General features: G+C 33.7%; 1 protein-coding gene across 1 annotated transcript; it reads right to left on the bottom strand.

Annotated features, from left to right (window-relative positions):
• Positions 1-71: 71 nt before the first annotated feature.
• On the bottom strand, positions 72-17187 carry Anxa1 (annexin A1). The gene is made up of 13 exons (XM_047525688.1): positions 17010-17187; positions 10867-10946; positions 10673-10781; positions 10051-10145; positions 9138-9251; positions 8595-8685; positions 8265-8344; positions 7575-7631; positions 5748-5841; positions 4810-4905; positions 3665-3723; positions 2053-2175; positions 72-426 (listed from the first exon to the last, which is right to left on the bottom strand). Exons 2-13 carry the CDS (start codon positions 10930-10932, stop codon positions 370-372), a joined length of 1041 nt encoding a protein of 346 aa, XP_047381644.1. The 5' UTR covers positions 10933-10946; positions 17010-17187; the 3' UTR covers positions 72-369.
• Between the last annotated feature and the right edge of the window lie 5110 nt (positions 17188-22297).

Genomic DNA, 22297 nt, shown 5'->3' with positions numbered 1-22297 from the left:
CTTGGTACTAAATTAAATCTCTGGATTACACATAAAAGAAAATCAGAATAGAAGATTCAATGATACACCAATTGTCTTGTAACATTTTATTTTATTTTCAACTACTTATACCTTTCTCAGGTAGTTACCAGAACAATTTGTTTACGGGTTTTTAGGGTTTGGGTAAACATATTTTTTTTTAAAAAAAGTTCATTTCTACTATACAGAGTTGTGATATAAAAATGACTTATAGGCTATATATTTCAGAAAGCAGGTAGCTAGACTGAAATTCCACTAAACAAAACTTCCTAGTTAACTCTAGGTTACAGAATGAAAAGCTACAATTAAGCAGTCTTCTGATGAGAATGCTCGAGAATGTCAACGGAATGTTTAGTTTCCTCCACAAAGGGCCACCAGGATTTTTTCATAATCTCCCTTGGTTTCATCCTGTCGATTCAAAAATAGTGCACAGTTAGTCCTATGCAATGTATTTTAAACAACAGATTGTTAATGTAGAAAACTCTCATATTTATAGACTTAGCTATATTATCCATTGCAGTACATCAGTTATCTGGGATCTAAAATCAAAATACTGTTCATATAATTAAATAATATATATAGTTGAAAACCGATAAGTATGAATTGTTATACAAAAAGCAAGAACTTTCAAGATTTATAAACTTCCTGAATTATAAACTTCCCTGAATTATATTTTATGTTAGTCATTATTATCTAAAAGTAAAATACATCATACAGAATTGAACAAAGTACTACAATTATAATCTCATATATGAGAGAAATAATCTTATTTGCTCACCAGAAAAAGTCACATGCCTGTAATTTTCTTTTTATTGGTAGATTTTAGTTATTGAATACAAATAATGATGTGACTCTAAATAGTTATTGTTATGGTTTGGATGTGAGTTATTCCCCAAAGCTCGCCTGTGAGACAATGCAAGAAGGTTCGGAGGTGAAGACTGGATTGTGATAGTCTTAATCCAACCAGTGAATTAATCCCCTCATAGGGATTAACTGAGTAGTAATTGAAGAGATAGGGCATGGCTGGAAGAGGTGGGCATTGGAGGTGTGACTTTGGGGTAGATATTTGTATCTGGCAATGGAGACTCTCTCTGTTGCCTAATCATCATGTGAACTGATTCCCTCCACTATACTCTTCCATCATGATGTTCTGCCTCACCTTGAGCCCTTAGGATTGGAGCCTGTTATCTGTGGATTGAGAAAAATGTATTTGGAGGCTCATTTTTCTCCTCTAAAGTTATTCTCATTGGGTCTTTTAGTCACAGCAGCAAAAAAAAAAAAAAAAAAAAAAAAAAAAAAAACTGACTAAAACATAAATCTATCTATCAATATGTTCAAAATCCTTGATTTTTCTTTCTGTCTTGTATTTCAACATCCAAATGAGGTAACTTTAACATAACTTAAACATTTTACACATGATAAAAATTTATAAAATATTTTAAATAATAAGCCTTTTATCTTTTGACAGATCTTAACTGCAAAATAAATCATGATTTCTATGTTGGCAAAAATTCTGAAATATTTTAGAATATTTTTGCAAGAGCAACTAAACATTTATGTGCCTTAGGTTGAAAAATGTACTTTTTCTTCATGACTAGTGAGTAGATTTTGAAAGTGAAAGTTTATTGATGAAGTATTCACCTTGATATACTAAATTAATCTTACATAAGAAATTTATAGATACAATGAGTCATCTCTTCTTTGTTTTTTTATCATTTAAAAAATAAAATAAGTTATTACAATGATATTTGAAGACTTCTATTCGAAGATGTGTGGAAATTTGCTCCAGCCACACTACGAACCTGGAAATGCTAGATGAAATGTTAATGTAAATGTAGAGCTAATACAAGAAAGAAATGTGGAAAACCAGGAAGTAAATATTTAAATAATAAGTAAAACTATTTCCTGTTCCTCAGAAAAGAGAATTTCAAGTTTGGTATAGACCTAATTATGTATTTAGACAGTTCTTCTTTGGAAGATGTTCTGAAAAGAAATTTCATTTGTGCAGGTGACATTACAAAAAGTACCACATACCAGAATGGCTTGGCACAGAGAGATTCCATACATCTTCTGGTAGTAAGCTTTGATATCATTCATGTCGATTTCAGAACGGGAGACCATAACTCTGATCAAGGTCTTATGACGGGTTCCAGCACCCTGTTCAAAACAAATTGTGGCATTTCTTGTATTCAGAAGAAAATCTCATTAACCTGGATTTTAAAGTGAATCCCTTTTCATCTTCCTATATAATCTCTATGGAGAAACTACCTCCCTATTCTTACACACACACACACACACACACACACACACACATACACACACACACAGGGGGGCGGGGGCACCTAGAGACAAGACAAGAAACCAGCTGCCTGATTAGTAGTAGGTGCAAAGAGCTTTTCAACCTCCTAACTGGTCTTCCACCAGTTTTTCCTATGTCTGAACCATTCAACAATTGCAAATAAAATAAATTTTTCCAAATTTGTAAATCTGATCCTCTAACTTGTCTAGTTAAAACACTTCAGTGGCCTCCTGTTGCTCTCAGGATGAAAACTAATCATTTAATCAACCTTACAATGTCCTGCTTGAATGCACAACTTCTTCCACTGAGAAATGTCACTCTGATGGCTTTGCCATCTAGAAAGGGTTGTGCTACTGTCTGCTTTCAAGTCTTAGTATGTGCTGTTTGCTCTTCTTGGACCACCCTTGCTTGATCCCCCTTTTCTTCCACCCTGTCCTTACCTGGCTCATTTCCATTCAGGTTGAGGTCTTAGGTTAACTGATAGAAAGCCTATGTGGTTTCTGAAATCTGGTGTACATGTCCCTTTTTGCTCTCCCATAATGCCAAATAGTCATCATTACTCATCTAAATTCCACACTGAACAGTGGCAGGCATGGTGGCAGTAACTGTGCTAAGTACCCTGTGCCGGTACCTATAACGTCAGTCATTTCGTGATAGGCGTGCCTAACATGTCTATCATCTCATAGGGGCTCCTTAGTATTATTTGTATGGTTAGACACCCCCATCACACCCCACCATATTTCTCTGAAGATCTCATTTTGGAGTACAAAAGAAAAACAGAGATAACTTCGTAACTACTCGTTTGAGAGTTCAAAATAAAAATATAGAGGTGGTATCCTATATAATACTGTGCATGCTAGAGAATAAAGTTGAAGTGATAGAGTTTAAGTATCTCAAATACATCTTAGTAACACCTTCTACTTCTGTAATCATGGAATGACATTTTAAAAGATTCACTTATTAATTCATGGCATGAAAGATGGCATAATAAAAAAGATAAATGAAAAGAAAGTGGAAGATTATAAAACTCACAACTTTAGTGGAAGTAGGCTACTAAAATCACACATTAAAAGGAAAGTATATCACCCTTCCCTTGGTGTCTCAAGTTTTGCAAGACACCAGTCAGCCATAAATCAGAAGCTGACTTTACAACCACATCTATGTATTTTTTAAAATGCACCAAGTCTAACACATTTATGTAATAGAGTAGATGATTATCTCTTGAATTGAGTAGAACAATGATTCTCTTTAATGAGAAGATATTAACTCTGATTTTCAAACCATATTTAGTTTTTTATTCTACCTGCAAATATTTATTCTCTAAGCAAAAATATGAGTGGATGGTACCTTCATGGCCAGATGAAGCTTCTCAGCAAAGAAAGCTGGTTTGCTTGTGGCACACTTCACTGCAAGAGAGGTGAATTTTAGTTGATATATTCATCACAGAAAAAAGATGCATAGGAAAAAAACAGGAATAGAGCGTTTTGCCAATAGATTTCTATCTCTCACCACGAGCCCTTTCTTCATCACCACTAGCCTTTTCTTCATATAAGACATTTGCCTTATAGAAAAATATTGTAACTCTCCAGATGGTGGTTCTGAGTATTCTTTCCCCTGCAAATATCAACTATTTCCTAATTATGTCAAATTCACCCCAATGACAACTTCAAGAGTTACTTCTATCCCAAATGGACACAGGGAATCCAGCATATGTTTAAGGTCATACAAGTAAGTACTTGAATCATTTGTAATAAGAACATTTTTTAAAACCCTGCAATGGGACAAGCTTTAAATATAAGAAAGCTGCTCAAACAAAATACTAGCACAGGTCTATTTGTAGAGTTTTCTTTATCTGCTATTCCAACTGAAATCCATGAACCTACAGCATTGGTATCTACCAGAGAGTTGTTAGAAATTCAGAACCCAGACCTACTGAATCAGGATCTGCATGCTAACAAGATTCCCAGGGGATTCAACAATAAGCAAGGTAATATTTGAGCAGCACCACTTGAGAACATAGATTCCTTAATTCTGATGGGTCATCTAAATAATCTAGGAAATTTTTTAAAATTTCAGATTTTCAGAAGCTAACTCTGAACTGCTAAATCAGATTCTCTTAGGCTTACCCAAGAACATACAACTAACAAGTGGTAGAACAGGATTTGAAGATACATTTATCTATTTCCAAATCCCACACCCTTGATAATCACTCTGAACTTCCCCAGTGGTGTGTCCATCTTGGTGCACTGGTTGGCGTAAGTAGGTTTTCAATAAGTATATTTTACTTCTCCATACTTTTGAAAAGGGAAATAATATCTGTTGCTAGTAAGAAGGCTATCATGCTTCTTTGCCAATCTTACATGTAGCCTCTATCTGAAACATGGATGTATCATCTCTGAAGGTTGGTGTTTTGTTTGCTTGTTTTAAGTATAAGGCAACATTTAAAATACAGTTTCTAGTTAGAAAATTCTTCTAATTTCAGGACTACATACCAATAGCGGTAAGGCATTTCTCAATGTCACCCTTCAACTCCAGGTCCAGAACTTTGTTCATGTCATGTTGACTGTACTTGGTGTATTTCTGAAACACTGAACATTAAATTTAAATTAAAGTATATACAAATCATCTAATTCTTTAAAAAAACTTCAGCAAAATCAGGGTAACTGACTTGAGGAACTTCTAGGGATAGCTAAACTCCAGTCACACTTTTGAAACTATTTATGCAAATCATCATCCTATGAATACTTCATCTCCTTCTAGGAATGTAATTCATGTGGTCATTTTGGTGTTCCTGTACATTATGGAGAAGAGTTTTCAAGTGTTAATGGTTATTAGAAATGGCATGAGACAGCAACCATAACACTTACTATAGCAGTATTATGTGCCAAAGCAAATGTATCTTCCCCTATAAAAAGATCTTCATGATGATCTTCTCTTGTTCACCATTAGAGATCAGTCTGTAATGAATTTTAGGTAGACATCATGGCATTACCCTTGCCTTGGTTTCCAGAGGGGCTCAGAGCTAAATCGAGTGCTCACAGGCCAGAACTCTTTTTGACCTTTGTTTGATTTTGTTTTGACCATCGTTTTCTGGGATACTTATATAATCTTTTCTTCATTTACCCTGAATATTTTGTTTTGTGTTGCTGTTCCATTATATGGGTATTTTTCATCATATCTAATCTAAATCTTTTGGGAGAATAGAAATAGCAAAAATAAATAATGTTCCACATGCCAAAGACACAAAATGTATTTCCAATACTATGAAATGGTGGCTGTAAAAATGGGAAAAGAGCAATAATGGGTCAGGAGCACTGTACCCATATGACATAGGATGCCACTGAATAAGACCTCTCTCTTTCCCTGCTCTGTATGTCCTCAGTAAAGAAAATTCCATAAACAGGTCCCAGAAAAATATTTTTCTTGTTACCTCTGCGAAGATGGGGATAACTTCTTGTGGTAAGAATGGTATTGAACACATTCACATCTGTCCCCTTTCTCCTTTCTCCTGCTTCATATAAGGCCTGTCGAGGAACACAAAAATTAAACACTTACACTTGACTATCTGCTGAAATGTATGCATCAGAATGGTGGACTTCCCCAAAACTTTTCTAGACAGTTGCTCTCAGCTCAATACAGTCAGAGGAAACAACATGAAGACTGCATATTCCTTAATGACAGGGACCTATTTTTATGTCATGACTTCCACATTGTCTCTCAAGGTGCTGTGTAAACCCTAGAGACTGAATATGTTTGCAGAACACGTGTTTGCAGAATTCCATTGCTTTAAGATTATGCTGCATATCATGACCTCTCCAAGTAACTCTCTTTAAAAGATTTTTACTCTATTATTCAAAATAATTATCAGTAAATGGTACTTGTCAATCAATAATTCAATCATAAGCTAGATCAGGCGTTTTGATATTACAATTTCTAAGATTCAAATGCTGACTCTGAAATTTAAAGGCTCTATAATCTTAGACAAATAATTTAACCTTCCTAAACCACAAATTTTCATCTTTTGTAAATGAAATAGATAATCCCCTGCCCTATTGTCATAAGCATGTTCTGTTAACTTTGAAATGTTAATTACTATCATCCTCTTGGGTCACACTAATCCATGTAGCCTCTATAAATATATATCTAAGAGCCCTTCTTAAAATGGAAAACATATTCAGAAATGTCACAAGCAAACCAGAATCATTTTTATCATGGGCAATTATTCAAATGCTAACTCTTGTTCTTTTATATGCTTGTACAATTTCTATTTAAACAATCAAACTTTCAATGAATATAAAAAGTTATTTTGAACTTTTCAAACAAATTGATCTGCTATGTATGCATTTAATTAAACAAAAAGTTAATTAGTGCCTATTATTTGCAAGATGATATACTGGTACAGTTTGTTGATGTGGGTGGACAAATAAGTTTCTTTCCTTAATGACTCATTGTGTTGGGAAAGCATAATGCAAATAATTATTCTTTTTAAATGGAAATTCCAGATTCCAAATGTTCTGTTTTTTCTAACATTGCCAATGGGTTATTGCATAAATAATGGTAACTTCACTTCATTATATTTTAAATGATGTTTGATATTATAATTTAAATTTTTATATCACTGCAAAATTTTTACAATATAAATTTGCATCTGTAAACCATTTCATAATCACTGTTAAAAGAATGTTAGATGTGCTTACTGTTTCTATTTTTTCTGGGGGGATGGGGGATAATGGGGACTGAACTCAGGGGCACTCAACCATTGAGCCACATCCCAGCCCTTGTTTTTTGTATTTTATTTAGAGACAGGGTCTCACTGAGTTGCTTAGTGCCTCAATAAGTTGCTGAGACTGGCTTTGAACCCACAATCCTCTTACCTCAGCCTCCTGAACTGCTGGGATTAGAGGCAAGAGCCACAGGACCAGCTATTGTTTCTATTTTAATTTTAAAAATTTCCCTTTCCTTCCTTATGCTTGGTAAAATGAAAATTTAGAGTTGTTCTCAATAAAACAATTCTTGGGACAAAACAGATCAAATATTCATTGTTCTCTTTCAATTCTCTCTGACTTTGAGGTCCATTGAAAAATTAAAGACTACATTTTCACTCTTAAACCAGGAAGCTGTATCTTATTCAGGGAAGGAATGTTAAGGAACCACTGACTTCTCAGCAGATCTGAACTTTGATGTCACACAGAGGGCACAAGTGGTGACCCATGCAAGGTAGGACGACTGCAGCAATGTTTTCTGAGTCCTTGCTTACCCTGGCATCTGTATCAGCCAAGTCTTCATTCACGCCCAAATCCTCACATCGGTCACCCTAAAAAAAAAAAAATTCTATCATAAGCTTTAAATAATCACATGACTTACTTAATTCCCTTGAACTCAGACACATAATATTATTTGAGAAAAGAGAGTCAAAGGGAATGTTGTGTTTTGTGACAACATGGAGGAACCTGAGGGACACTACACTAAGTGAAATAAACCAGTCACAGAAAGACAAATGACACATGACCTCACTTAGATGTGGAATTTTAAAAAGCTGAACTCATTTAAGTGCAGAGTAGATGGTTACTAGAGTCGGGGGGTGGGAAGATATTGGTCAAGGAGTACCAAGTTGAAACTGGAAGCATAAGCTATTGCATAGCAAGATGACCACAGTCAATAATATATTTCTAAGTAACTAAGAGAGTAAATTTTAAATGTTTCACCATAAAAAAAGGATAGGCAAACAGGTAATGGGTATACTATTTAGCTTGATTTCATAATGCCACACTGTATATATAAAACATCACAATGCACCCATAAATACAATTATGATTTATCAATTAAAATAGTATTAATTTAAAAGAAAACAAAGAAAAACAGTGAATTACTCATTTCTATAGAAGGTTCAAATATAAGATTTTCCTCTTCACAAGAGCAGAGGCATTTCCTGAAGTATTTGTTATACCTTAGCAAGAGAAAGCAAAGCATTCCGAAAATCTCCAGATGTGTCTGAGGTGATATCCTTGGCTAGATCTCTTTTCAGTTCTAAGAAATAAGAAAAATAGGTTTTTGAGTAAGCTATTGAAAATAATGATGCTGATAACAGAATAACCGTATCTCACATGTCTGTATTGGCTTACAACTTATAATTGCCACAATGTCCATTGACTTATAGAACATATTTCAAAATTTTATCATTTTTGGATAAATTTTGAGGAATTAGAGCAGGTGAAACTTTAGATCATCAAATTTATTTCCCAGGAGTACACTTGGACTGTTGGACACCAAAATTTACCATCTCTGTAGACTCTGTTAATTTCTCTTATTTCTCTATTATTTCTTGATGCCAAAATTTCAATCAGAGTGTCTTCATCAGTTCCAAGTCCCTGAATTGAAAAAAGAGAGGAAAAAAAATATACAAATCTGTACTCAAGAGGATCAACTAGATTTTTTGAATTTAATTTGAAATTAAATTTTGAATTTAAATTATTTGAATTTAATCATGTCAATTTCACCTGTAATATTTAATAATTATGACAATCTCTATTTACCATACTGCTCTAAAACAAATTGGGTTTAAAACAAATATTTGAGGTGAAGATATAAAAATGCAGATATTTGACTCATATAATATTACAAGAAGGATATTAGTACCGACATTTATTTTTATCATGTCTCTATTAATTCACATGTATTGAATTATTTATTTACTCATTCATTGAGTTCCCACTGATTGACAGACACTGTACTAGATATTGAAGATGCAATGTTAGGAATAAGCAGACTTGCTCTGTATGTTATCCTGAGAAAGGGGTTTTTGCCTAATCAGGAGAGTTACCTTCATGGCAGCACGGAGCTCATCAGCATCAAACTGGGCTGGAGTTTTTAGCAGAGCTAAAACAACTTCTTCCAGGTGACCTGTAAGGGCTTTCTTCAGAGTTTCATCCAGAGGCTATAAAAAAGTTTAGAATAAGTTAGGTGCTAGCTTATATAGCAATGTGGTAATACTTGATCTTAGGTCATCTTCCTAGAAATCCCTAAACACAGCCATCTTTTAGAATTCCTTCCCTTCTCTTTGACAAGCATAACAGATATTTAGGAATGTCATCTTAATTTTTTAAACCTAGAGAGATTAGATGAAATTTACGGAATCCATTTGTAATTTCTTAGAGGATAGGGTTCTCAATCTTTATACAGGGAAGGAATCAAAGAGTTCAAAGCACAGGAACCTGTGTGTCAACAGAAAACAGTACTAATAATACTTTAAAAATACAGTATGAAGTTTTCCAAGCATTGAACTTTGCACTGCTCATGTAAGTACTATAATTGAACATTCATGTTTTACAGTTTTCTAATTGCACCAATTTTCACAAAATCCATATTTTCTGTAGAATATATAAAACTTATTCTAAAATAGAAATATACACAAACTTGAGATTTCAGTTCATTTTAAATTTAGCAGAAGATGCATTTCAATCAAAACATATTCCTTGTTGCCTATAGTAATTTTGATGTTTGTTATGTTCATATTGAAGGCATCACTAATACAGAACATCACATCTGCAAAGAACTTACACCAAGATGACTGGTGTATGAAATGAGCAAATTTACTAAAATTGATTCAATTGTAATTGATAAATACTGCAATCCCAGTCTCAGATGTAATGGGAGAAACTTGGAGAAGTAGGTAAACTGTGTTTCAGAATCTATGATTGCCCAGAAATGCGACCCAAATCAAACTTCTAACCTACCTTTCCCTTTGCTTGGAGGTATGCAGCTTTGATTTGTTGACGCTGAGCATTGTTTCTCTTAGTCAGAATGTCAATGATGGTTGCTTCATCCACACCTGGAAGTAAAGAGACTCCAGGTTTTAAAATCAATTTTCCTCATCATCAACAATGAACATAAAATGATTCATTTTTCAAGATGTTCCAAGTGAGTTTCTTAGCAAACCAAGAAATATAAGTGATATCATCACAGGAAGTAAATGCTCCACTACTATTCATCTAAAGCACTGAGGATGGCATTTCATTCATTTGAATGAGAAATGAAAAGCCAATTAATTATCCCTGGATCTCAGGGTCTCAGGGTTTGGACCCAGTTTAAACCCTAAATTTGATCAGAATGTTGATTTCGGTATTGAGTATCTTCTTGAAATGGACTTAGTGGATATCTGTTATAGCAGTAGAGATTCCATTGATTACACCAAATTTTTCAAAGTACCAAGAAAGGAAATATATCTTCATTTGACAAAGAGATCTTTTATCTTCAAAATGAAATTCTCTTTCCAGTCCCTCAGGTCTGTTATTCAACAGCCATTGGAAAGCTACTCTGGAATGCTGGGGAACAGCTGTCCTCAGGAGACACACTCACCTTTAGCCATTATGGCTTTGTGCAAAGCTTCAACATCAGAGGAAGGACTGAAGCTGGGATAGGGGCTCACAGCTGATCCAGGACCACCTTTGGATGATTTCACAGTTTGCTATGGATGAGAGACAGGCATACATTAATGTCCATTCTCTTGTGCTAATTCCAATTTAATATGGTAACTAGGTCACTATACTTACAACATATTCCTGCTCTTGGTTGTCAATAAACCAGGCCTGCTTGAGGAACTCTGATACCATTGCCATTTTTAAAGAAGTATCTGGAAAGAAAATGGGTACATATTTTTATGAAACAAACCCACTACATACAAACACTACCCCTTATATACATAAGACACAGCATTATAAAGTTATCTTGTCCTTACTTGCTGGGATTATATTTAGGTACATAATAAATACAAATTGTAGGTATTTTTAAATGGTCTAACCCTAAAAAAGAAACTCATGGCCTCCACTCAGAAACTAAACTCTTTCTTGGTTTTATTTAATCCTAACCTTCTTAGACCAAGTGCTGGCTGAGCCGAAACTTTTGTGAATTGAGTCAAGATTAATCTGTCAGAAAGTAGAGAAAAACTTGTCTCATTTGGAAAACTGAAAAAAATTTTCTGGAGCAAGAAATGTTGACAGAAGCTGAAACTAAGAAGTTCAAATGTGTATTCCAAAGCTTTAGGGAAATAATAGGTTTGTAAAAAGAAAGTGGCATGATTTCATTTATATTTCAGAAAGATAATTCATTGCATGTCATGAAGAATGACTAAGAGCTGAACCAGTTGGAAGATTAGATAAGGTTTAGTAGGCCATTACAGAACCTGTGTGAGATGAATTAGGGTCTGTACCACTGGGATGCTTAGAGAAAGAGCATAATGTTTACATTTGTAAGGTCAAATATTCTGTAACAATCTGCAGGTATGGATTTACTCAAAACTCAGTCCATGTATTTCTTCCCAAATAATCCACTTTTTTCTTCCATTTCTTGGTGTAATATGATTTCAGTACTTACAATAATTGCTATCTTCACATTTCCTTCTATTTGAACTAAGTACTAGACTTACATGTTTTTCTCCCCAATGCATACATGCATGCGCACGAATGCACACACACACACACACACGCACACACACACACAAAATTAGACAAGGATTATTTTGTACAGATTTTTTTTTTCTAACAAGAAGCATTGGACTGAAATTGTAACATACATGTCCTGATGAAAACATTATCTTACAGTAAATTTCTTAAATTTTTCTCTTGTGGTAATATTTTTACTTAATGGATCATATATATTTTTAAAACTTGAAGTAAGTTAAAATTAATGTATATTCTGTTTTCTACATGCACACACACAAAAATGCCATCAATGATTCTTTTTCTCTAGGGCTGTGTTTTTAGAAGACCATGCTGAAGTTCTACCCTGATATCTCTCTCCACACCCTTTTGTTATATCCCTTTGGAGACTACTATTATGGATTCTTGTGAGGGAGGTTGGAAAGATAATCTGCAGTTTTAAATTTGTGATATGAAGCGAAATGACTCATGAGGAGTAAAACTCATAACCTGATTCCTTAACAGCATGTTCAGACAAAGTATTTCAACTCACACCTGCTGAAAAATGACTGCGCTTCCAAGTAATGAGATTAAATACCTGAGGGAAATAATATCCAAAGCAGAAACAACCACCACTTAATTATCATGGGATTGTTCAAATTACTATTTTGTCATCTGTGTGAAAAACCAATATATTGTGCATTCAGTTAATGCATTTTCTTCTCTCCAGCAACCTATAAATTTAGCTGTTTTCCTGCAGTAATGATGTGCACTTTTGCACAAGATTTTACTTCCCATTATAGTCTAATCTGATGCAATTGCTGTTGCCACATGGAATTTCAAATGCAAACTGTTTAATTGGTACACCCCACATTTCATAGCAATTCTAGTAAAGTTTCAAATATTCAGAACTTCCATTTTCATCATCTTATCTAAACCTTTAATAAAGTAGAATCCTCAAAAGGAGAAATATGATTGGTTGCTTGGCAAAGTACTTTTCTATCTCTTATAAAAACATGTTCAATAATTCTGTTCTTTTCAACTAGAGAAGAAAAACTCCCAAACAGAGCAAAGCAGAGACTAAGAGCATTTTCAAGTGTAATATTAAAAAGTGAGTCTGGTAACCCCCCAAAATTTTTTGAAAACCACTGAGGTTTCACTTCTAAAAACCAATTTTATAATGCATCAGATAAAAATACTGAAAAAGCCTAGGAAAATAATAATATTGTTATATTAATTATAAAACACAAAATAAAGAAATAAAGGAGTTGAGTAATTTATTTGACATAGTGATCATAGAAAAGACAGCTTTGTGACTTGTAACTTCTAAGTTCCTACATTTTATTCTGAAGTTCCTACGTTTTATTCTTGGACTAGAAACATATTCTGGAAGATATAAGCATCAGAATAGAACCATCCTCAGGACAGTCTAAGAAGGGAAATGAAAGATGAGGTCAGGAAATAATATCTTCTCATTCTTAGTAAAGATTAAACACAAGATCATGGCTGGATGTAAGAAATTCCTCTTAAGGAAACAGATTATACCATGGTCTTCTAGTTTAGTGCTCAAATCAAATTCCACATATTAACAGAATTTCTGCATAACCATAACACACGTTACAAATACCACAGCAAAACAAATTTTAGCCTAATTTTATTACTAAACTCCTTTGCCTATTGAGTACTTAACTCTATGCATGAAAGTCACCTTAAATTTAGGAGTTTCCAAAAGGTTTTCCTTTTTATTAATATGTTTAAAACTTGTATTAGGATTTTAAGATCCTATTCCACTATTTTAGGTCAACATATATTTCAATTAACTATTCAGTGAGTTCCAGATCAAGTTTATCTCCATGATGGGCATCAGCTATTTTGAGGTGAAATTAGCCATTTGTACAGAGGTTGACCTAAAGGAAGTAAATAATGTTCCACATTTCTTCCAATTGATGAGCAGCACTCTCTATCAATCTCAGTGTATCTGTTGACTAAATATGTAGCTTTTTAAAGATTAGATGTTTTTGTATATTTATGTGTCCTAAGACAGTCCCCATCATTTTTTTATCCTTGTCAGTCTTATGAAAGGCTAATTCCAGAATTTGTGACAGAGGAAGCTTAGTTCTGTGGTTTACCATAACTTCCTGGTTACAATGGTGATATTACTATGTTAACTGCATAACAGGGTTGAGCAATTTATTTGACACAAGAGAGTATCCCTGGAGGAGATGGCTTTGTGATTTGTCTTGGTTACATGCAAGAACTATTAAAGTTCTACAATGATAGTAGCATCAACTATCTTGCTTGGAACAACGACTTTATCATCACAATCCCATTTTCTATCTTAGAAAATAGAGTGTGATTTTCAGGCAGTATTCTAACTAGTAGTGGCCAGAATTGTGACATAAAACCTTCTGATTCCTACATTTTCCATGCCTTTTTAAATTAGTGACCATGAAGACAATATGAAGGTCAATATTATTTTTTAATAAGTCATACTTGAGAATCAAATTCCTTAACAATCAACCCGTGAAGACTATAGCAGATTTCATAGCAGCTCTATGGAGTTTATTTTTAAATGCTTAGGCCTAGTGCATGGTTTTTCCTTGATTATGTATTGCACAACTCCTTCCCATACCTACTCTTGAGAAGAAAACAATTAGACTACGCAATGGCATGATTCTGAAGAACCAATTTATGGAATGAAAGCTCATGGATGTTTTGCTTCTAGCATTTTGGATAGGGAGTTTCCATTGCCTGAAATGCTCTTGCTTCCACACACCCAATTCCTTTGGCCTAACGAACTGCTACGTCTAAGTGAGAACTTAGCATAGAAGACTCATCACTTCTTGCACAAAACCTTACTGAGTCCTTAGCACTAGATTGACCTTCTGTGCGCTCCCAAAGCATACTGCCTTCATCTCCACAGCAGATCAACTATTCTCTTCTTACCCCTTTCTGCTAACTCATTTATATTCCCCAGCAGCATTCCATGAGAACAGAGCAAATATACCATTCATTATGTACATCCAAACCCTGGCAAAAATGCCTGGTACTTAGCATGTTTATAACTACTATTGAATTAATAAATAATGCATCATTGCTAGTATTTTAGAAAAGATATACATCAGGTTAACAAACATCTCTCCATATCTATAGAATAGCAACATAAGAACTGAAGTACTCCTGGTCTTACTTGAATTATCTTCATTTTCAGTTATTTATTATTGATGCATTTTAATTATACATAAAAGTGGAATTCATTACATCATATCCATACTTGGATACAACATAAGTTTCTCAGTCTTCCCTCTCTCCTCCCTCCCTTGATCCATTTGCTTTATTAATCTGATTTCCCTTCTGTTATTAGTATCATCATCATCATCATTATTTTAATGAGTACATTATTATATACAATACATATATATGTAAGCAGAATTCATTCTGATATATTCATACAAGGACATAGTATAATTTGGTAGATTTATTTCCCTAGTACTTCTTCCTGACCCCACTCCTTCTTCCCTCTAGATTCCCTTCCCCCACTCTATTATTCTCCCATCTATTAGCAATTTGACCAACTTCTCCAAATGGTTTTCATTTATACAATAAAAGTGTTGGAATGAATAGTATCTAAGATCCATTATGGCTCTGAAGTGACAATCTTACATTTCACCTTGAGTGAATAAGAGGTAAAGAAAGTTACTCTCATGGAGGAAAGCTAATATTGGATCTCTTCTGATCTTCATGAAAAATAACTGTCAAAATTCAAAGGAAAAGGAAGTAGTTTACTTCAAAAACCATTTATAGCTTATCACTAAAAAGTAATAGGCCTATTCACTCCGCTTTGATGTTAAAAATGTCATAAATTAATGGTTCTGAGAGAATTAGGAACAATCAGTTTAGATAACTAAGATCATATATAGAAATGAACTTTGCAGATGTTTTGATTGAAAAAGTACTTAATAAGCTTGAAACTCTAGCTGGTTCCCTAAGTGTTGTTATTAGTTTGCCAACATTAATCATACGTTGGATGCCTGCCAGATGTGGGTGAGCCTGGGGCTAGGGTGGTAACATAACTTCTGGGTAAGAGACCATTTCAGAATTATGAAACCAGTACTTTTCCACATTTGAATCATTTGTAACATGCCTTCTCTTACAGCTACCAAAATACTTTTCTGCACACACAGTAAAACAGTGCTTTTTCAAAGTGTATTCATAATTTTAGGCATAACCAAAGCAAGAAAAAGCATATCTTTCTTCATCAGCTAACATTAAAAATTAGAAATCAAGGCATTTAATTAACATTTAAAATGGCTAAAAGAAAAATCCTTGAAGGAACATTTGTAAGGTTATGATTCATAATCTCTCACGTAGCAAAACTCTCAGGATGTGCTTTCTGTTTTTCTAAGGAGTTCTGTGACCATTAGCTCATTCAACAGTCAAGATACAGCTGAGCTAGAAGAGCTTTTAGAAGGCCTCTCTGGCATTCCTGTGGGATGACTTATCTGACACCACCCAGGAAACGTTTCCTTTCCCCGTAGGTTTTCAAACCCAGCACTGGAAAAGCCTGTAGATGACACAGAGACTACAGGAAAAAAAAAAAAAAAAAAATGTGGCCACACCCTGTTTAAATGAAATGAGTAATAAGTGGATCTTCATAAACGATATGAGTAAACATAACATTAATTTCAAAACGTTAATTGCAAAGGGCACAATTACCATTCTGAGGTCTACATCTCTTTAGTTTTCCTTACAAAAGAGAAAAATAAATTATGAAAATCTGCTCTTTTGAAATAGTTCCTTGCAACCTACCACTAACACCTCTGTTTTACTGACACCCCTGCACACCCACCCCAAACACACACAATCACCTCTCCAGTATGATTTCCATGTAAAACACACAGCTCCAGGAGACATGGGATTCAAGGAGGAGGGAGGAAAAGCACATTCTTTCCAGGTTACTCAGAACAGGCACATTCTTTCCTTCTTTTCCATGGTAACTCAGTAACAGTACAGGAAGTAAACTTAACATATTTTTGAAAATGTTTCTTAAATTAAAAAAAAAATTACAATTTGCATTTCTTAAAATATGAATAGCCAATGTAATTTTACAGATTTATCAAAGCAGATTAAATGCAACTAACCATAAATCCTATAGAAGCAATAACATTTACGTTCATCAAACTCCTTAGAAAAACACAAAGAAAATCTAAAGAGTTTTTACTGGTGTTGAAAAGTTTTCAAAACAACTCAAACTATCTAAAGGCAAAACTAAGGCTTACCTTTTTTCTACCTTCTTCCAAAGAACGAAAGAGAGCCTCTTCTCTGAAGGTTCCAGTCTAGAAGTGGAGCCTTGGACTTCTGATTTTATAGGATTTGAACAGAGGCCACACCTAGCAACAGAAGTTAGTAATTGGCTTCCTTTTGTTTGAAGTACAGGCTCAGCTTTGTCCAAAAACAAAGTGAAACGACTCTTGCAAAACTACTCACTGAACCAACTCAGCTGCAGTATGAAGAAGCGGAAAGACAGATTTTTTTTTTCTCCCCTCTTCCTTTTGCACTTTTTTCTCCCCAGATGGGAAAGAATGCAATACAGTTTCAAGTATGCAGTGCTATATGCTCTGATCCTAATGCCAAATACTGGCACACATTTTAAAATAAATACATTGTACATTGACTTCAAAACTAATAAATCAAAAAAAGAAACAGGTTTGAATTCCAGCTCCACTACCTATTACTATGTGACCCTTATGAAATATTTAATTCCCCTGAACTTGTTACTACTTTTGTATATAGGAGTAATATTACCAATGCTGCCTACCCATAAGAATTCTTGTGACAACTTAGGAAAAAAATACATTTATAAATTTTAACATTATGCAGTGATGAGTAATTTTCTATTCATATTTCACCATCATTTTTCTGCCTTCAAAATAAAATTATTTTCATACTTATAAGTAAGAAATATGAAAAAATAAAATTCCAGAGGGATTCCAAATTTTGAACAAAGTTAATGCTAAAAATTTGATCATTATAGCATTCGATGAAAACACTAGCATTAGAGTAAGGCCTATCTATATTAATTCTTTTGAAGAAAATCAGTTATCTATAAACTTTGACACAAATAGATCCTTGACATTGTAAACTAGTTGAACAACAATGTAAAACTATACATCCTAAGGATTAATGGAGTAGCAACTATCACACAGCAGGCAGCATATGAAATTTCCCACCTGACATAAGGAAGGAAATTTGTTCCAGTAACTTCAAAAGTGATTTATTTAAATTCTTTATGAAATCTTACAAAATAATGTATGATGTTTCCATTAAAGTATACACAAATGTAAGCTCTCTCATGCATGGTTCTGTTTATTTGCATTAAGTGGTTTGTTCTTTTTCCTCATATATATCTCAGGTAATTATATAGATCAGGCAAGAAAAATCAATGAGTATATGTTCTTAAGACTTAGTAATATTTATAACATACTAAATGCCAATTTCAATGAAGCCAATATAGCCTGGAGTCAGATGGTAATATAATTTGAATATGTGAAAAAATATCTATCTGTATTTTGGTACCTATCACATTGTTATGTGCTAAATATAAAAATTAATTAATTAGATACTAATTAATTTGATGAATAACATTGCAAATTGATCTTGACAGAGGTAAACTAGCTTTCTAATAGCATATTTATGTTGTCAGCTAAGAAGGGAAAAGATAACTATATAAAATCTGGTTTGTTTTCTTTCCTTTTTTCTATTTGTGCTTGTATTCCTAACTTTGGTTTTGGAAATGTTGGAATATACTTGCCCAGTGATACTCTTGTGAAATGAATAAAAAAGTGCATATATTTTAAAATAAAATATAGAAACCTAAAAGACATAGTTTCATTTTGTTTTGTTTTTGTTGATACCAGCAGCATAAACCAAAAGGAATTGCTTTGTATGTTCAGATTTGAAATGTGTTGTCAAACCCATAATAGCAACAATAAACATGGTATTGTGGTAGAATTTGGAAGAAGAAAGTTGAAGGAACATTTTTCCAAAATTAACTTCCAGCTGTGACTCTGAAGGCAAGGGAAACTCCCAAACGTAAAGGAAAAGAAAGTCATTAATCATGGAGGAATATTGCTGTGAATGATCTATTGAAATCTTTTTTCCCCATACAATAATAACGCCAAGTAGAATTTTGGAAATAAAAGAAGATATAAAATATGTTACCATTGAAAAAGAATCATTTTTTAAATGCACAGAACTACAACTCCAGAGAAATGACTCACCACTCTTGCTGTTTCTAGAAGATGATTCATCAGCTCCACTTACTTTGTAAATTTGCAAGAGAACATTAAGGAAGAGAAGGAAAGAAAAGCAGACAGTTAAAAGCACCCAGTATATATTACATTTTCACAGCATACTTATTTCTACTTCTTCTTTGTAAAATCTGATAACAAAGAGGAAACAAAACAATGAGACAAAACAGGGATTCTCCTGAGTACCTCTCATACCACATTACAGCAAGAGCGGCAGAATGTCTGACTTTCGTGAGGTGTCTCCTCATCCTTTTTATTAAGCTCTATCTAAACACTATTGCTCACATGGAAGAAGAAATTCAGAATCTTGAAGAACAACGGGGTGTGGTGGCACATGCTGTAGTCCCAGTGGCTCAGGAGGCTGAGGCAAGAGGATCACAAAGTATAAAGCCTGCCTCAGAAACTTAATGAGAACCTGTCTCAAAACACAAAATAAAAAGGACTGGAGATGTGACTCAGTGGTTGAGTGCCCCTGGATTCAATTCCTGGAACCAAAAAAGAAAAAAGGAAAAAAAAAGTATCATGAAGAACAATGTTTCGCTGAAATCCCTGGAAGTCCCCACAGCTTCCTTACACTCACTGTTTTACAGCCAATGAAATCATTTAGTTTCTAAGATGTTCTCAGGTGCAAGCACTTTGAGAACTAGTGTTCTAAAAGGGTTTTCCGTTACCTGTAGATATGTCTAGGTAGATATGTTTAGATCTGTTACCTTATTTGTTGGACCTTGTTTAAGAAAACAAAAAGCAAAGTTATCTGTGTGCAAATAGGACCAAAAAAAAAAAAAAAAAAAAAGGAAAAGAAGTTTAATTTTCTTAATCACATCTGGTATAGGGAGATGATTGGTTAAAGAGTAACAGATCAACCCTTTGATAAATGATGTTGCTTTTCCTGATACAGATTTAGCAAAAAAGAATGAAGCCGAACCCAACAAAACAAGCCCTGAACTGAAATCCCTAAAAATAACTCTATTATGCACCAATGGGGGAATGGATAAAAGCAGTTACAATATGAATAAACTAGATGCATCAACATAAATAAATACTGAAATAACAATTTGGACTAAAAAGGGGCAAAAGGCAAGCATATTACTTAAGAATATTTTAAAACAGCAATATGTATTTCAGCAATGTTTATAATATGAAATGGTATTATAGAAGCTGGATTGGGAAAGATGCTTTCCAACTCTGAGTAGAGGTGAACCCTGAAGAGTAAGAAAGGGAATGGCACAGAGTTTAGGATTTTCAACTATCTATATCTTTTAAATCTGTTTTTTAAAAAGCATTCAGAAAAAAAAAAAAGAAAAAAAAAGCATTCAGAAATAAACAACATTTGTAAACATAAGTATTGAAGAAAAAAGGGTTTCTTGTGTCCTCTGTATCTTTTCTGTATATTTAAAAATTCAAAATTGTATTGGATAAGGGAACCAAGACATTATGTCTAAATTGTTATCCAGTATTATGTTTATAAGAACATGACAATGCACGTATAATTATTGTGGGAATTATTATGTCTTCATATTTCTCATTGCCCTGTTATTATGTTGAATAAATATATCACAATTTATTTACCCACTTTTCCCTAGTCAACTGTTGGAATGATTCTAATATCTGGTTGTCATAAAAATGTTGATACAAACATTCTTATCTACATCTTTTGTTCTTTTGCTAGATTATAGGTTATGAATACTTTCAACTTCAGTAGATACTACCATGTACTTTTCCAAAGCAAAGCTGCTGTACCAAGGTACACTCCCAAATAGGAGAAATTGGACTCTTCCTTGGTCTTGTCAATATTTTGTTTGACTTTTTCATTCTGATGTTGTGAGTTAGCAACATATTGTAGTTTTAATTTGCCCTTCTTTGATGACTAATAATGTTGAGCACCTTTTTTACAGATATATTGATCATTGCATATGTTATTTCTTAAATTGCTAGTTCAAGATTTTGGCCCATTTTTCTCATGGGTCAAAAACTTGATTTATAAAGGTTATTTATATATTCTAGATTTTTGATTTGTAAAGGTTATTTGTATGTTCTAGATTCTTTATGCAATGTTCACAAACAGGCAAAACTTATTTATGGCATTAGAAGGAAAGGTGCTAATTGCTTCTTTTGGCAAAAAGGTAATTCTATGATTCTGATGGCATTCTGATTTGTAATATAAGTTCCTTTTATGTGGGCATGTGCATTTTGTGAAAATTCACTAATCTGTACGGTTATGATTTGTACACCCTACTTTGTGTATTCTATCTTTTAGTACTATCGATGTTTAAAAGAAAAAGAAAAAACGTCATGTCTCAGAGTACAAAAAAATTATCTAACAAATTTGTTGCCAATGTTTATTTTTAGTACCTTCTATGTACAGCAAGTGATGTTGACTTTCCATTTATGATAATGACATGATTTCCTTTTAAAATAAATTTACTTGCTCACACACAGGCACACACATATATGCACACATATCCCTCCCCACTCACACACACCCTAAATATTCAAAATAATTAGCTGAATCTGAAGGGACAATTGCAGTCTTGGACCCAGATGGAGGACAGTACTGTGGATTCTCAAGAGTATGAGGTACTTAAATCTGCTCTGATGCCTTCAGGTTCACATGGTCCCAGAGGGTCTGACTTTACCGGGCATGAGAGAAGTGCATACAATTGCCATAGCATCAAGTCTTAAAACTGCTGAGCTGATCATCACCACCTGAGATCACCTGAACCAAGAATAAGAGGGTGTTCTTCCCTATTTCATCTGCTTTTCTGAAACCTTTATTTGACCCAACATTAGAGAGAAAGTGCTGAAAACTCACTCGTATTGAATTTAATGCTAAACTCAGTATGGGAATTTTGAAGTGAATTTTAATTTGATATATAATTTTAAGAAATGTTAGTTTTCTTTCATCTTAATGTCATAATTCAAATACCTACCAAACCCCCCCCCAAAAAAAAAAAAACTGACAGACTCATACTAAGATCTTATCTCTGTGCTTCTATGTGCGGTGAAAGTTTTAATTAAAAAAAAAAAAAAATACTCAGATCCAGGGACAGCTCAGCATCTATTACCGGGTGACTTAGGAGAAGTCAGTAAATGATTTGGAAATTTATTATTGTATTTACAAGCAGGATCATGCTAGAGTTAAAAAGTATCTGTTTTTCACAAGTCTATTTTTTATTCCTGAATATGTCATCCCTATTATTCTACATATTATCTAAAAAAAGAAAGTAAGACTTTGCAACATTTACTATTATGACAAA

Source organism: Sciurus carolinensis, chromosome 14 (genome assembly GCF_902686445.1).
Source record: "Sciurus carolinensis chromosome 14, mSciCar1.2, whole genome shotgun sequence".
Classification (NCBI taxonomy): Eukaryota; Metazoa; Chordata; class Mammalia; order Rodentia; family Sciuridae; genus Sciurus; species Sciurus carolinensis.
Note: the sequence above shows the minus strand (reverse complement) of the source record. Positions and strands in the feature narration are given on the sequence as shown.

What these genes read in the sequence shown, in the direction of transcription:
- Anxa1 (XM_047525688.1), bottom strand. Translation starts at nt 10,932, where the DNA reads ATGGCAATGGTATCAGAGTTCCTCAAGCAGGCCTGGTTTATTGACAAC. An exon ending in CTTTGCTTTCTCTTGCTAAG is followed by an intron (nt 7,632 to 8,264) that starts GTATAACAAATA and finishes TTTTTTTTTTAG; the next exon opens with GGTGACCGATGTGAGGATTT. An exon ending in AGCTTCATCTGGCCATGAAG is followed by an intron (nt 2,176 to 3,664) that starts GTACCATCCACT and finishes TGTTTTGAACAG; the next exon opens with GGTGCTGGAACCCGTCATAA.